Raw genomic sequence first — 17,370 nt, 5'->3', positions numbered from 1 at the left:
TAGTTCAAGAAATAGGAACACTATCTTCACCGAAGCATGTTGTTATATATACGAACGAGCAATCATTAACGTGAAGCAAAACTCCTTACTTGACTGGTGTAGAAACTGGGCTGAGACATCGATGCCTGTGAAATAGCGTCATAGACATTTGGGGCGTGAAGCGTGAAACGAAGTTTTCCACGGTGTTACTGCGTTTGACAGATGTAGCCGTTTGCCTGCCGCGAAGCGCGTGCATTTAGTTCAGCTTCGTTTTGGCTGTTAAATTTTGCGGGAAGGAATGGATTGATTAGGTAAAGCATTCATACACTAGGCATACAACACAGCAATGCAATGACGATTATTTCACAATTTCAATATATCTTCTGATTCTTGGGATTCAGCCTTTCAGATATTAAGAATAATAGCCAAAAGATTGAGAGCTTGCTAACCGCAGAAAAGACGTATCAGAAAGGATATAGATCGACGCAATTATTGTACTTGATCGCAGGAAAACGCTTAGATTGACCCCGACATTGTTAAGTCACGTGTAGCGTGTAGTCGCAAGCTCTTTGCCATGGTCTATAATCTATATGATGTTACTATGTCTGTTCGACCATTCGATCTCTTCATGTTGTCACTCAGGGCTTCTTGTTATCACTAAAATGTGTAGAATGGTAGATTCTAGCCTACGTGTAAAAGGCGTAAAATTTAGCAGGGTGTAAAAAACAGTCGGGGAATGTTGTAATTTGAAATTCGCTGTAAAATTTAGCACAAATTTTAGCATGCTGTAGCCTATACTCCGATATTTGTGGCTTATCCGGTAGCGTATGCCTACTATACAGTATAGGCCCGTGCCCCGGAAATGGAATGGGATTTCGAGAGCTTCGCAGGAAACAGATATATTGGGATTTCTAATCGGCCATGTCGACATTTTCCTATCACTATATATGCATTAGGCCTTCATCGCATCGTGTCATGGGTATCGCGTGTATATTATATGTCTTGGGTGGATGACAATATGATAGCCTACTATCATTATATTCATACCATTCGTTGCGCTATCAACAGATTAATACTGATATGATACATATTCATCATTGTTAGCTTGTTATCTAGTTGAAGGTGTTTTGATCGCATTGCAGTGGTGGTGAAAGGCAGATAGCTTTTTTGATATGTACGTGGTTAGTCAATATTGATTTTCTGAGTAGAATTCGCGTCGCTGAGCAAATACACGAATCTCGGCATCATACCGATCCGATCGTAAACCCAATCATAAGATTTCCCGAGAAGATACGATTATGCTGTGACAGTTTACTGTAGGCTGGCAATAAGATTCGATGTGTCATCGCTTGTCGCTAAGTGCCTTACAGAGCTATAGCTCCATTTTGTCTCCTCCGATAACCTTCGCTCAAACCCCGAGGTAGTCATATACTCCCACTCCCAGTTATTGCTAGCGCAGGTTCCCAGACAAAATATGCAGATAGTCCATTGAGATATATAAATAGCCTACCTATGTAGTACCGTAAAAATTACCTAGTCTGTAAACTATCGACGCTGATTGCATGGTCATGGTCAATCATGACTTTACCTATCCAGGATAAATACGCAATTCATAGCTACGTCTTGCTTTTTCTCAAGTGAAGATGAAGAAGATGCTTTGGGAAGTAGCCCTACAGCGTTATTTCTAGTTCATGGTATATTCACTCCCTCTAAGCATGGGGAGAAAGAACCTTTTCGCATGCGTCGTGTGCTTTTGCTTGGTTTTCACTGTTCCAACACAATGCGTTCCCCGCTACTTGAGTTCAAAGGCAGAAATGGGATGCGACTTGATGCCTCTGTTCCCGATCCAGTCTGGGGGAGCCAGGCTACTGCCACGCTCCGGGGATAACGGATTTAGCCTGAAATTGGAAGGAATTCCGGAATTCTACGAACCAGAAAAGACGTATACTGGTAAGATCCTAGCAAAATTGGTTTTGTTACTGTGATAAACAGATCCTCAAATTTTGGACTAAGCACAAACACCTATCGCTGACCTTCCAGAACAGCGGTTCTTAAGCAGGGGTCTTCCGACCCCTTGGGGGTACGAGATGCAGTGAGCAATTACACGCTATTTAATTACCTATTTTATTTTGCAAAGTAACAAAAGTGGAAGATTTGAGGCAGGATTTCTACAACGCGAAAATTTTCTTAGTGCGATTACCTTTCAAGAGCATTCTTGCTTTAAATTGGGGTATGTCATTCCCTCTGACAAAATAATAGAACTCTTCTAATAAAAATACAATTAAATTACAGAAATGAGTCTAGACCAGTGGTTCACAACTTTTTTGGCTTCGCGGACCCACTTCTAGTTTTAGTTCAAATTTGGCTCGATTATGGCGGAACCGTCATCTGTCTAGTGCAGTGGTTCCCAACCTTTTTGTCTTCATTCCCCCTTCAGATTTTTCCGAGCCTTCATTCCCCAAGAGGACCGTAACAGCACTTTGTCAGCCCCGCCAAAAAGACGTTGGTGTTGGCCCCCAAGAACCCCTCAGCCCGCTGGGTCTCTACGCTTTATCCCTGCAATCTATCAGCTACATTGGGTCTACTGTTTCGTGCGTCGCCTTATGTCGACTAAACGCGCGAAGCGCGAAAAATTTATATAATTCGTGTTCGAATCGGCCAATATGATCGGGAATTGCATATATTTTGCTATCAATTTTATATCCCCTCTCTGCTCACGTAATCCGATTTACCGGTCGAGCTGAGTGAGGTGTGTTGCAAAAGGTAGGTCCCCTAAATAAGAATTTAACATCTTCGGGCGGACCCGTTGGTATACTGACTCCGTTATATTATGCTATTTCGTGACGTCCTATATCTGGTATGTCAAAAGATGAGGAAATCGTCAAAACTAAAAGACACACACGATATCAAATTGGTATTGCTTTACTGGCAAATAATTTTTCCCTGCGGGATGGCATTTGTCCTGTGGGGTTCAGATCGCCAGGGCAGGAACATTCGGCACCAGAGATTTAGCCAATTAAACACGTATGCATATTGTAGGCTATATATATCGAAGTTTTGGGTCACCATAAGGGCATTCCTTCTCGGCCAAGGTCTTCTCGCTGCTGATCGTTGTGGCACACTTCTCGGAGTTGCATGCTACATAGCCTATAACTTCATATTCCTTGGTGCGTCGTGACGCACTAATGGTCAACGCCGAAGTCTCCATTTCTATAAATTCTACGTGTTTTCGTGGGGGTAGGGTACGCAATAATCAGATATTCGGCAAATTAAATCGCGCACCCGGGGCGATTTTTTTTAAAAAAGTGACATAAAGTGTAAAAATACTTTAATTTATGTTAATTCACGAAATAATTTTGGGGCCCTTCGAGCTCGCCCACCCCCTAATAGGGGGGTTTGGGGTGCGGCAGTTACGGCCCTGTTCCCCACTACCCAGCTCGTTTGTCATCACAGAGCAGCTATTTGCTGGTTTGACTAAACCAGACACACAACCACACCAGTATGCAAGACAATCGCCAATAACTGCAACATAAAAAGTATTGGTGACCAATACCAGTATCGCTCAAAATTTCGCGAAAGCGCTATTTCACGTCAAACTAGTCGTGCTGAATGCGTTTGTGACGCCATGATTGGCCTTCCAGAGTTCAAAATGAGGTTTTGTGAACAACACGCATTATAATTTTCGATACACACATTCCAGAGCAGTTAACTGGCAACGGTAATTGCGCATGTGTCTGCTGAATATGTTGACTGTCTGTCCTCTATATAATTTTTAACAAATGCGTCTATTCCAATCAGAAACCATTGAATTCCCCACCAGTGGGGAATTCCCCACCGTTTGGGAACCACTGTTCTAGTGAAAATATGAACTGTATACTAGTCTTGTGATATACCGCAACAAAATGACCTTTCTTGAGAATAACACCATACTATTTATGTAGAAATTGGAGATACTTTAATTATATTTCAAAGCTAATTTTGTAGCTGTTTGTCTTGAAAATCCGCAACTTCGAGTTGATATCAACGAGTGCCGAAAATCCATTTCCTCAAAAATAGATGTGATATTAACGCGTAACGCTTCCGACGACACATTTATGGCACTAAAATGAATAAACCTATTTTTAATGAACATATCACGTTCAGCCTAGTCATTTTTATCTAGCATCTGATCTTGAAGTAATTCTGGAATAGTGGTTATGTACACAGGATAAAATGAATTTCGTGGCGATGTTTCAATCCCTCCATTGGAACAAATGAGGGAAAATACTTCCGGAATTTTTATTTCAAACAACTGGTCACTAATTTGATGAGACTGACAACTTCAAACCGAAAAGGTTTCACAAACATTTTGAAGTAACCCTGATTGACCTTACTATCTCCAGGGTTAGTTACTATCTCACCCCCAAAAACGCCTCTAAACGGCAATATGTTTGTATCAATAGGTTATTGGCAATTTGGCAATCAAACTGAATTTTCACAGTAGGCTATTTCATGTCAGACGATTATTCTGATGATGTGAGTCATGAGCAATGTTCCCTCTAATTTTGGACGAGTCTGCGCACGATCACCAAGTTACTGCGCAGACCCTTGGACAACAGTGCGTAACGACTAAAAAAAGGTCATCACTTCGGATTTTTTGTGCGCAACGGAGATTTTCTGTGCGCACTGCGCATAGACCGTTTCAGCACTGCGCATTTGCGCACGTGCGCAGCTTAGAGGGAACATTGGTCATGAGGTTTTAGCAGTTTTGGAGCGAAACTGCCTCATGTTTCCCTAATGTAAAAAATTACACCAATCATGTTGCAAATTTAGAGGTCCCGCGGACCCCCTGAAATTGCTTCGCGGACCCCGGTTTGAGAACCACTGGTCTAGACTTTTTCGCAATTATGAGAGAATGGTTCCTTGAGGCCGCCCAATACTAGCGTTTGGAGTGGCTTGACAAAGCGCTGTTTCGATCCTGGATGGGGTACGAGAAACATTTGATGAAAGCTCAAGGGGTAACGAGCGCTAAAAAGTTTAAGAAACACTGTTTTAGAATAAGATCATAGGCTACTTTACCAAATGCTTATCTATTGCAGTGACACTGCGAAGTACATATCCTGTTACCTTCCGTGGGTTTGCACTCACGGCCCTACTAGAAAACTCATCAGCACCTGCTGGCTCGTTCAGGGTAAGTGGAACCGCGTAAGATTTCGCTCGGTGGTTCTCAAACTGAGGGGCGCGAAGTTGCGATTAACTGATGTTTTTTTCGCGCTCTGCGCGATTTACGTTATATTCATGGTGATTCCAGTGTGTCTAGTCTGAATTTCATATTTGACAATTATGTCATCAACGGTTATAACCTTCGATGCCATCAAACTATCCGTTGGGATTGCTAGCATTCTGGTTGCATTTTATTTATAAGGGTGGGGGGGGGGCGTGTCTAAAAATGTTTGAGAACTACTGATCTTGCTTGTTATACATGGACACCGGTATAATTCGGTCATCGTATTGTAGATTTTGAATCCATGGTTAACCAAAGCGATGGACTCGTGCGCGCACGTAGTCACGCATACGTCATCCGGGAAAAAGTCTCAAGTTCAATTGGTTTGGACATCGCCACAATCTGGATTAGGATGTGTCACATTAAAAGCGAGCGTTATCCAAAAAGGTGAACTTTTCGCATTCTTCTGCGTGTGCATAACTTCAAATAATAGTCTATATTGCAATAGGTACGATATGGTTTCAAGAGGACGACGATTTGTCACTTCGTATATGCGAGTCACCAGCACAAAAAGAGGCGGACTCGAGGGCGGAAGATCATGGATGCTGTTCCTGTGGCTCTGCACAGTACAGGTTGACGTTCTATGGACTTTGGTCACCAGAAACTCACCCGAAGGACTACCCTAGTAAGTATATACCCGCATTTTACTTCGGTGTTAACAGCGGGTCGACACTTATTAGGGTCACACATTTGATTCATTTCGGTTTTTCAAAATCTTTTAGCCTGTCTATTTGCGTCCACTTCCTCACAATAATGGGTATATTGAACAAATGTCAATATTCTACTTGATGAGATCATATTGTAATAAATGGAAAATACTAATTTTCATCACGTAATTATTACGACTATAATTTATCTCCAGCATACTCGACGCATTGGTCCAATATTATTGGGGCTTCTCACGACAATCGATACAGCGTGTGGGACTACGGTGAATACGCTTCTGACGGAGTGAAAAAGGTCGCGGAATGGGGCTGGCCGAGTGCTCTGGAAGATGAAATTAGAGGGCAAGATGATCGAGTCATGTCTGTTATAAAGACGAGAGCCCAGTGGCCTGCATATCAGCCGCGGAACATGTAAATTAGCTAGAATCTACTTATTAATTTATGCTGATGGTCTGTAAATCTGCGTGGAGAGCTTGGCTATTATTGGACGGTAATGATATTATAATAAACAGAGGTTGTTAAACTAGTCAATATTGCTACTCCATGGAGGGACGAAGAGGCAATGCCGTAAATATGTACTCCATTGCAACTAGAAGAAGCGATTTCCAAGACATTCCAAAACGACTTCAAGTATATGTAAAAATGAAAAATTTGAACAGTACTCAAGTACGTAGTTTTGAGAAGAGGCTTGGTCGAGGTGGCATTTACATTTAGTAGTAAATCGGAAATGGTTTACTTTTCAAACTACAATGTTGTATCTTCGCGACAACACAAAACAGGGTTGTAACCAAGTCACAGCGTTCCGAGTCACAAGTCAAGTCTCACTTTTATAGTTTTGACTTGAGTCAAGTCAGAGGGTCGAGACTGAGCCATGATAATACGACTCGAGTCCGAGTTGACTGCTCAGTTTCCAGTTAAAGTCTTGTTAAATCCACTTTTTATAACTCTGTTTGGTGATATCGAATGGCTCGCATTTATAATATTGTAATTTTCCTCACTTTTAGCAGTTTCTGTTCGCATTTACAAGTACGAGTACCAATAAACGAAATCCCAATAGCATATGGTTACTATACTATTCTTCGAAATTACAATGAAATTTCGGTCTTGGCCGTCTTAGTCTCGAGTCATATCACTTGGTTCGAGTCCTGCGCAATGACTTGAGTCCAAGTCGAGTCAATACACAGACTGATTCGAGTCGAGTCATTTCTGTATTTTGAAAAAATGACTCGAGTCAAGTCGAGTCATCGGAACATCGTGACTCGAGTCGAGTCATGAATCGAGTCATTGAAAAAATGACTCGAGTCTAGTCGAGTCATCAGAAAATCGGGACTCGAGTCGAGTCATGAATCGAGTCATTAAACCCTGACACAAAATGACTGATGACTCCACTAATAGAGAAATTTTGAATATATTCCGCTAATTCTGCTATCACAATGCCGGGCATATTACGCCCAGTAAATATAATTGTTTCACTCACAAAAACGATACAAACGAAACCTAAAAGTATTTTCTTCTATACAACAACCAAATTGTAGAAAGCAAGTAGCTTTGCGAGAAGCGGTTAAACAGGGAGTCGCCTGATAACATAACGAATTGAGTAGGTAGTCCTAGTAGGCAAAAGTACTTCGTTGCTGACCGCTTCTGTGATCCAATATGCCGTCCGGGTGTTGGTGTATCCTGAGTGAATTTAGAATATTTGATCCAGATTTTGCTGATGTATATTTCTCTTTTGACAGACGCGAACCACCCTCCAATGTATTTAATGTGGACAAAGATCGTCATCTGGTGTCCTTCCTGACTATGTTAGGACCTAGTCCGGATTGGAACGTGGGAATATCGAAAGAATCAATGTGCACCCGTGAATGCGGTTGGAAGGCTACCGAAACGTAAGGAACTTGGTATTCTCTCATCAAAATTTCTGGCTATATACGTTACCGATCTCCTTCAAATATTTATGTAGCGAACGCGTCGAAAAGTGGTCATCCGTATACGCAATAAAAGTTGATTTGGACGTTTTGTTGCCTACTTTAATTTGCCCAAAACACGAGACAACTTCCAAGATTACAAGATGCATATACATGTTTAATATCGCCGAATCATGCTGTGGTACTCTTGTATAGACTTGAGCATATATATTCCATGATTTTGACATAGTGGTCAATGACATTTTATGTACAATATACAATGTAGGCCTACATGTACCACTACTGTACGTAGAAAAGCATTTTTTTTCGAACAAGTTCAAAACGTGAAAAACGGTAGGCCTAATTTTGGTTTAAAATGTCGAAGGGCGAAAACTATTTGAGTGAGAGACCTCCAGCAAATAGTGATCACCTGCTTGAATGCTCTGATAAAAGAAAAAACGCGCTGGTCCTCACAGGTTAAAGTGGTTACTTATGCTTTCATGTGGATTTAGCAAGGTAATGTTTTCCAACTACTTTTATATCTAATACTCATCTCTATTTGATTTTGAGCAGTTTCGACCTTACTCCGTGGGATGCTGGGACTGATAGCGGATTATCGTATCTTTCACCGAATTCTCCAACTCATCCGCAAGAACAAATAAGAGCCTTGACCAGTTCTGACGATCCCGCGTCTCCTTTTTATGACCCCGCGGGCGGTTCTATTCCGCCCGTTGCGAGAGTGGTGTTCGAAAGGCTCGCTCTTGCGGTAATGCGACAGAATTCTGCATCTGTGCGATATTGTGAAGCAAAACTTGGTCTGTAAATTCTAGGGAGAACAATGCAGCGAAAGTGAACCGTCGCAGCCTGTTTCTGAACTTACACTCGACGGCGCTGCTGAACCAACAGGATTGTCATGTCACTACGGCGAGTGGACAGGATGGAGTTCCTGTGGAGTGACGTGTGGGTGGAGTATCAAGGTAAAGTGTTTTTGTTATTATATATTATATTATATTAAAAATATACATATTGATTTGAAAATTTTTGAATGAAACTGTCGGAAATTTGCTAATTCTATTGACAACATTAGGTGAGGTCCAAAGAACTGCTGGGAAATGTAACCGAGTCAGCTTTATGCCAACAAACGGTAATGGAAAAAGAAATATGTAAAGGTGCCTCCGATTGCGACGAAGAAAATGGCAACACCGATTGCCTATACTCAGGCGAGTGTTTTCATGTGTGTAATGAACTTCTATAGACATTTAATTTTGTACTGTTCAATGGTCTTTTCAATATTCAGCAGATATTAACGGGTAACCGTCCCCTCTGTCCGTACTTTCATTCTGACTGCATCTGTTGTTATAGCTAATGGAGAAAGGATGACTTGTTTAAAGGTCTTATAGTACAACAGTTGGTACATAAATTACTCCTAGCTCAGTGCAAGTACGTTAGATTGGTATTATTGGCCTAATTGAGTATTTTGTATGGTCACCTTAACCTTCATTACGCACACACTACTCCAATAAAAATCAAAAATCATATAATAAGAACGTCAGGTGTTACCTTACGGTATAGGAATTGCATATATCACAGCTAATACGTTTGTATGATCGTTTTGTTCGTACCACAGGTTCAGTGTGACCGACATCGAACTGCGTTAATGGTGTAAAGGTCCACTTTTGAAAATATACTCATTGAACGAGATGCATGAGCCATAGTGCCCAGTGATTTTGAGTGTTACCCCAAAATAAATAGTTTAGTCAAATTTATGCTTGACGAGTATCCAAATATAACTTCAAAATGCGTGGAAGTTAGCTAAGTAACAAGACAACTTGAGTGAGTAGGCCCTATTGCAGACCCAGCTTTAGTGATCATTGCTCACTCTTCAGGAAATCCTAAATATATGCGAAATGATAAAGGTACTATGTGCTATGCGTGTCTTAATTATGTCGTTGAGCATGGATTTCGCATGTGTAGTGATCTAATGGGGAACGCAAAAGCAGGTGATACAATTGACAATGACAGCCATACTGCGTGGGATATTCCCACATTTTGGAGGATCCTGATGCAGTCCAGTTACGGCGTTGGCGTATATCTTAATACTCCATACCACAACACTTAAAGGCCAAGTGTTTGAATTGCAGATTGAATAGTCGCAAAACATGTCACGTGTAAGAAACGTTGCGAATGTGATGCCCGAATCAAGCGAACCTGATAAATGTGAATATTTTCATAATCGTTTGATAGATTGGTCAGTGTGGTCCGAATGCACCAGCAGTTGCGGAAAGGATGCTCTGCGTTTCCGCCGGCGTGAATTGAAGTGGCCGTCAGAGCCTGACAATTGCCACGAACCACTGAAAGGTATGACGAAGTGCCAGAAGTAGGGGAGATGTGGTACCGATGGATCACTGGGACCGAAAATACTTTGAAAATTCTCTATGATAATTCCATGATTACACTCCGTGAACTTGTCTACAATTGCATGCTGTCAAAATCTTTCCTCACATACAAAAAAATTCGACGTGCGTGAGCCATGGGATTTATCACATATGTTTTTTGTTTTGGGGGTAGTAAACTAAATTTAGATCAACATATATATTTTTCTTTGTAGCCTTAAACACGAACAAACCAGCAATCATTTTTATTGTGAAGTTTAGGGCTTGTATCAGGCTATATAATGGCAACTATTATTTTTTCAGTACTTTCCTTGAGTGGAATTTTTTTCGATTCATGTATAAAATTCGTAGGGTGGGGACCGATGATACAATAGTCAAATCAAGCAAAATAATCAAGCATACTAATCATGAAACAAATGAAACATGCCTACGTACAGAAAATCTTTATGTAATAATTGCATATGATGTTTTATCGCTATAAAAAGGTATTTGGAAGTCACACTGTCGATTTTCGGGCAATATGTATGTACCCTCAAATTTATAAGTCCGAGCCTGAATCGAATCGTGATTTTATGACAACATTTGAGTTAATATTTATTTTATTTTTTGACAGTTGCGATCAAACATTCTTCGTTGGCTTGCTGTAGCTTGGATTATTGTACTGAGCAAGAAAAGTTGTCACATCTGAGTTTTTTAGTGTATATGTGTCATAGGTCCCCGGGTCGTGTGCCATTGGACCCACCGGGTGGGGACCGATGACACGTTCGAGCAACAAATTTTGAACGTCCATAAATAGTTTGTATCAAAGTGCTGAGCCAGCAAAAGATCTGCTGTTTTCGGCTGAAAATTTTGGGGCCAGCGATCATTTTACAATTTTTGATCCATCGGTACCACATCTCCCCTATGCATATGCATAGCAAACCCACACGCAGAGTGTCATCCGAGTGTACTTCTTTAGAAATGAAATTCGATTGCAATACATCGCCGTGCGCGGGCGATAACGATGCTTGCGACTATAACGCCTGGTCAGACTGGATGCCGTGTTCTGCCCAATGTGGAATTGGAAGTACGTTGAGAAAAAGGTCCGTTCCGTAACTGTGATACAATGTGGCCACGCAACATTCTCATACTTGAATTTTGTGTACATCTGCAGGTTTGCGACGGGGGGAGAGGGTTGTGAGTCGCCCAGTATGGAATTTAGCAAATGCATGGCATCTGTCGACTGTTCACCACCGGGTATAATAATCTATTACGTATTCTATCAATTACATACGCGTTTTTTCTGTGACTTCACGTTTGGAGCCGGCAGTTGGACTACCTCCATAGTCTACAGTTGATAATATTCCATTTCCACTTATAGAATACTGATGATCCACAAAAGACACCGTATTACTGATCTGCTGAGGTCGTGGATAACGAAGTGGTTATGATTTTACACTTCTTCCACTTTTACTTATATACTATACGCAGAACTACTTACTTTCTACATTTTGGATTTTGTAAAATGGAAAATGCTTTTGGAATATGCTTCTATCACTTTTAAGAGGAAATTTTCATGACAACTGTCCCGAAAGAGCGATGTATCATGCTAACGGATAATATTATCTACAATTGCACCTATATATTTGTCCCGTCATTGGTCATTTTGCGTTCCTCGCTAAGATGCACCCCTGCAATTTAGAAGGTGACCGGCTGGCCGCCTTCGATTAACTGCTAAAATAATGCGACCCGTCGATCAAAGCTATTTCTTTAAATTAGTGGCTTGACTGCTTTTCTTATCTTCATTTTCTACTAGAAATAGTTTTGATGAGTATTTGAAATTGCTACTTCTACCTATAATTAAGTAGGAACTATGAATATATTTTGACCACCCCTGCTAATCCGCCACACACTCATTTGGTCAGAAGATAACATTCACGAATAAACTTATTTTGTCACAATGGTCGATAACACGCGTAAACAATACAGACTACATATATGAATCCTGTCGTAGACAGCGATCTCGGATGTAGGCCTAGCTCTGACTATCTTGATCGCGATGGGTAATTCCACGATGTATACTTTTCAGTCGGATTCGACGTACCCACCGGATGCACATACTCCCCGTGGACGGGATGGATGCCTTGTCCGGTATCATGTGGTGTCGGGGAGACATTCAGGAAGAGAGTTCTCGCCTCTTCCACTCCGAGTACGTCGAATTATTTGGATCAACGCGAATGTGCCTTCTCTATACAACATTGTATCGCGCCATTCAGATATTCATTGTGAGGACTTGCAAATGGAAAGGACGAAATGCATGACGTCTGAATCATGTCCAGACGCGACGCCGCGGCTTGAAGCGCGAGGCTGCCAGTACTCGGAATGGACGGAATGGATGCCTTGTTCAGAATCTTGCGGCGTTGGGAAAACGTTTAGGAAGAGGTTTTTAGCACGTATGTCATTACATTAGGGATGGTATGAACGTGAGGTTCACGTTCGCGTTCTGTGTGTGAACCTCAGAAATTTAGAGGTTCACGTTCACAAACGAACCTTTGTAGGTTCTGCACTGTGAACCTTTTTTATATATTACAATTTACACTTCATTATAACATCTTTGGTTGACCCGCAATCACACTTCACACAATATCCAGAACAAAATACATGTATAAGGTGGTCAGCGAATGATGCATATTTAACCAAACAATGAAATTGATATCGTTGTCCGATGTAAAAAATCTAGCAGGCGCACAGGGTCAATTTTGATTCCACGTGTTTATTGTATAATAAAAACCAAATCCTTGCGATTGGGGCATCGACTGCTGCTGTATAACTTGTGAATGGGGTAATATCGGTAGCAAGTATATACAAACCAGTTTTACAATCTGCTCAAGATCAACGTAGTAATACTCAGCCATTGCCCGATCTGGCCTGGACTGTTAAGGCGTCAGCTTATATTTCCTTAAAATCCTCGTCGAAATTGTTGGCACAGCGACGACAGATATTAATTTTCTGGGATTTTACGTCAATATCTACATCACCATTGTGGCATTATGTGGCTCGAGTCGTCGCTAGCTAGTGTACATTATTATAGGCTATCACTTCACTGAAATGCAGGGTTGGAATTAGCAATATGACGTCACATGACGTCATGAGGTTCACGTTTGCGTTCACATAGATCCTTTCAAAAAGGTTCGCGTTCACACGAACCTGAACCTTTCAGAGGTTCACACCATCCCTACATTACATGTAAATTTAAAAGATGGTCGTGATGTAAATTTTCGTGGCGTGAAAAAAAACCATAGAGCTTGAATGTGCTCTCCCAAAAAATACTAATTTACATTACTGGTCAAAATCATCATATATGCGACCACTTTCAAAATGGTCAGTTTACCTGTTGCTAAAATATATTTAGAGGTGGTCGATTATGACCTGTATCCTCAGTTTTAAGGGAATATCCGTTGCATTTTTGCCATTCTGTGTCATACTCTTATATGACCCAATCGAACCTGCTTTACCAAGATTGTGCTAGCTATAGCCATAGCCATCTACAGCGATTCCATCCGTTGAAAGATATTCGACTTACCACACTTGTACAAACTACTGAAAACTACTTCCTTTTAAAACTCGAAACTAGAACTTGAACTTTTCCAAATGCACAACTGCAACTAGAATTACCAATACTTCAAAAATCCGCAACTATAAAACTACAACCAAAACTACTAAAAACAGTAGTTAGGTGACCGTCAACTAACTGGATTGATATAGTTTGCACAAGTCTGATATTCGTATGTTTTTCTCCAGAGCCAACACCCGGTGACGATTGTGATGGCTTTGAAATGGAGTCGGTGAAATGTTACATGCCACCTTGTCACATAATGGAAAGACGCAAAGATATAGCTGCACCAGCGAACGCAACCTGCATGTACGGACCTTGGACGGCGTGGATGCCTTGCTCTGTGACATGTGGCCGAGGTGAATGTAATTACTAGGGCAAGTTTTTGTTGCAGTTAAATCCCTGGAAAGTTGCATTTATTTTTGACAAAAGTTGCAGTAAAAAGTTGCATTTATTTTTTCACAAAAGTTGCACTAAAAGACCACATTTTGCTCGGTTGACTAAAAAAAAATAAAGGTGAACTTCCCAGATTGACTAAAAAAGGTCAATTTTCCGGCTCAGCTCATAAAATACCCATTTAAAGCGTTACTTCGGTGCTGATATACGGTGTTTCAGTCGAAAAATCGAAACAGTTGCAAAATGTTGCAAAAAGTTGCATGAAAAAAAATGGACAAGATTTTCAAAAAGTTGCACTATAAGATTCCTTCAAACAGCTTAAAACTGCATTTTACATATCTTACGAGTATTTAGGAAGCTGCCGGAAGCTGTAAGAAAAAAGTTGCAAAAGTAGCAAAAAAAGTAATTACCAAACGTTTCCCACGGCGTAGTGTATATTTCTATGAGTTTGTTGAATTGACATTTACCCATTAATTACGATATATATCATTTCAATCCATCAGGTACCACGTTAAGAAAACGTTTTCTCGAAAAGACGCTGGATATATCGATATTCTGTGATGGTTTTAAAATGGAGACTAACCAGTGCACCGTACCGGATAACTGTCAAGACATCGTAAGCCAGGAAAACGCGGGTGTGTCCATGATATATATTGCAGCATTTGTGCATTATGATTCTGAGCTGATAATGTACAGAAGTCGCTGTTGAACCCGGAAGTTGGGGAGAATGGTCGGCATGCTCGGTGACATGCGGAGAAGGTCAACGCACGCGGGCATGGATTGGTGATAGTGGATGCGGTATCGGAAATGAAGGATGCGAAGAAGCCCAGATTGACAAATGCGTTGTCACGAAATTTTGTCGTAAGCGCAAACGTTTTTCTGATGTTATACTTCAGAATTGTTTCTGGAGAATCTGATCTGCTTGAAGTTTTAAATGCCGTGTTAAAAGTAATGAGTACGACATTCCGAAACATCGATAGATAGCGTAGAGTGGTATGATCCACAGCTGCAACATCAATGGTTCAAGTCCGACTGAGGTCGACTCCAGAATTCATACCTAACAAACAATAAGATTTCATTCACAATCGGTATCCCTATCCCTACTGCAACTGATATGAACGTCTACCATGGACTTAATAGAAGAACGCGTGAAGCGCGTAACATTTTGACAACAGATTGTGGAATGGATTTGGTAAAATTACTCCTCGAAAAAGTGATTATTGGTAATTAGCAGTCCGACACCGTCCATGCCATTTAATGTGAAGTGTGATGCAGAATCTACAGTAGTCAGATGTTATGGCCATGTGGCGATTTCATTTTCAAAACCGATTGATAGCCTTTGATAAACTACATTCTACCTGGAACAAGTTGATCTACTTGGAAGTAAATTCTATAACATCTAAAATGATACAAATCCACCCAAGTGATGTAAAGACTGCGAATAGCTGAGCACTCAGGTGAAGTAAAGAAAACGCTCGATATTGACCACCTCTTTTGTGGTATAATGGATTCTAATAACAATCGTATAAGCTTATTGATTTCATTCCGCACTTTCAGCCGTCGATTGCGTCTTATCCCAATGGAGCAATTGGTCGGGGTGCGGGCCATGTCGGTCTGCTACGTCGCTCGCCGAATCCACGACAAGGCGCCGGAAAACAAAGCAATCGCGGATAAGATCGCGACTCACGAGACCTTCGCATGGCGGCAGCAGATGCGGGAGCAGAAGAGAAAGACGACGATGCACGTGCTCTGTTAATAGATGAATACTTATATAGCGCTAATCAGTGATGAAAACCACAGCTAGTGCATTCAAAAATGCTTTTCGAGCAAGTCGAGTATTAACATACGCATCCAAGTATGGATGTATCTATGCGGCAAAAGATGCTCTTGCTATTCCCCTTCGTATCGGACGGTATGATATCATTGCGTTAATTACGTCACAAAAGTTCCGATTCAACACCTAATTGCTTGAAATTTTCTGTGCCATCTTCATTTCGACTTGATATTTCGGAACTGTACGTGTACACTGTACATCGTCGGATACTGTGTATTCGAATTTCTGCCGGGCATTGCTTTTAATGTTTGTGCCGCTGCGGCCTTTTATATCATCTTTACCGTTTTATTTTTCATTGACCCACGATTTTGCCTGTTTTGCCACCTTTCTGTGTCATATAACGTCTTAATAACCAAGATTACGTCATTGTGATGTTAGGGTGTGGGTAGGATTCCTTTTGCAACAAGACAACTGGAAGCTGGACGCATATACATTACAGCGCTATATCAGGACAGCCCCTTATAAGACCGTGAGATGGGTTGGCTCTCGACTTCTTTTTTCTTTCTAGTGCAGAGCTGTTGATAGATAGTAGGGATGATGTCGACCTCTGAATGGTTCAGGCTCTCTGTGAACGCGAACGTGGAACTCATGGGGTCACGTGACGTCAGTTTGCTTATTCCAACCCTACATTTCAGTGAAGTGATACAATAATGTATGTATAACGATAACTAACGACGACTCAGGCCACATAATGCCACAATGCTGAACTGAAGTAGCCTACATACTGACTTTTTTAACGTCGCCAAATGTATCAACTGGGGCAATCAAATGATATAATAATCTCATTAAGTTAATATCTTTCGTCGCTTTGCTAACGATTTCGACGAGGACTTGCAAGGGAATATATGCTTACGCCATAGCGGTCTAGGCCAGACCGCACGATGTATTCGGCGTCTGAGTATTGCTACATTTATATTGAGCAGAGTGTAAAACGGGTGTCTGTACTTGCTACCGATATCACCCCATTAATAATACAGCAGTAGTCAACATCCCAATCGCACGGATTTGGTTTTTATGATACAATAAGCATATGAAATCGGGATGGACTCCGTACGCTTGCTAGATTTTTTACATCAGACAACGATATCAATTTCATTGATTGGTTGAATAAGCATTATTCGCTGACTACCTACAGGTAGCGTATTTCGCTGTTGATGTTGTGTGATTGTGCGTCAAGCTCACAGCAGAGAGTCACTAAATTTCCACAAACGCAAAGCTGGATATTTCGAGCAAACTGTTGCAACAGTAAGTAAAATTTCTGAGATTGTCAAGGTGCATGCGCGTTCAGTGTTGATTTTTTTTATCCTACAGCGACATGCATAGAGTGACCCGCAGTTGAAATGC

General features: G+C 41.1%; 1 protein-coding gene across 1 annotated transcript; it reads left to right on the top strand.

Moving 5' to 3' along the window:
• Nucleotides 1-746: 746 nt before the first annotated feature.
• On the top strand, nucleotides 747-16,382 carry LOC145445241 (spondin-1-like). Its single transcript, XM_080323406.1, has 18 exons — nucleotides 747-1,929; nucleotides 5,058-5,149; nucleotides 5,476-5,629; nucleotides 5,691-5,867; nucleotides 6,105-6,318; nucleotides 7,644-7,793; nucleotides 8,385-8,577; nucleotides 8,642-8,788; nucleotides 8,899-9,031; nucleotides 10,056-10,169; nucleotides 11,163-11,286; nucleotides 11,358-11,440; nucleotides 12,273-12,392; nucleotides 12,460-12,636; nucleotides 13,985-14,155; nucleotides 14,696-14,827; nucleotides 14,889-15,053; nucleotides 15,750-16,382. The coding sequence occupies exons 1-18, from the start codon at nucleotides 1,671-1,673 to the stop codon at nucleotides 15,953-15,955; spliced, it is 2,811 nt and encodes a 936-aa protein (XP_080179532.1). The 5' UTR covers nucleotides 747-1,670; the 3' UTR covers nucleotides 15,956-16,382.
• The last annotated feature ends 988 nt before the right edge of the window (nucleotides 16,383-17,370 follow it).

This window comes from Botryllus schlosseri, chromosome 8 (genome assembly GCF_051294905.1).
Source record: "Botryllus schlosseri isolate E-star chromosome 8, Bs_hap1, whole genome shotgun sequence".
NCBI lineage: Eukaryota > Metazoa > Chordata > Ascidiacea > Stolidobranchia > Styelidae > Botryllus > Botryllus schlosseri.
Note: the sequence above shows the minus strand (reverse complement) of the source record. Positions and strands in the feature narration are given on the sequence as shown.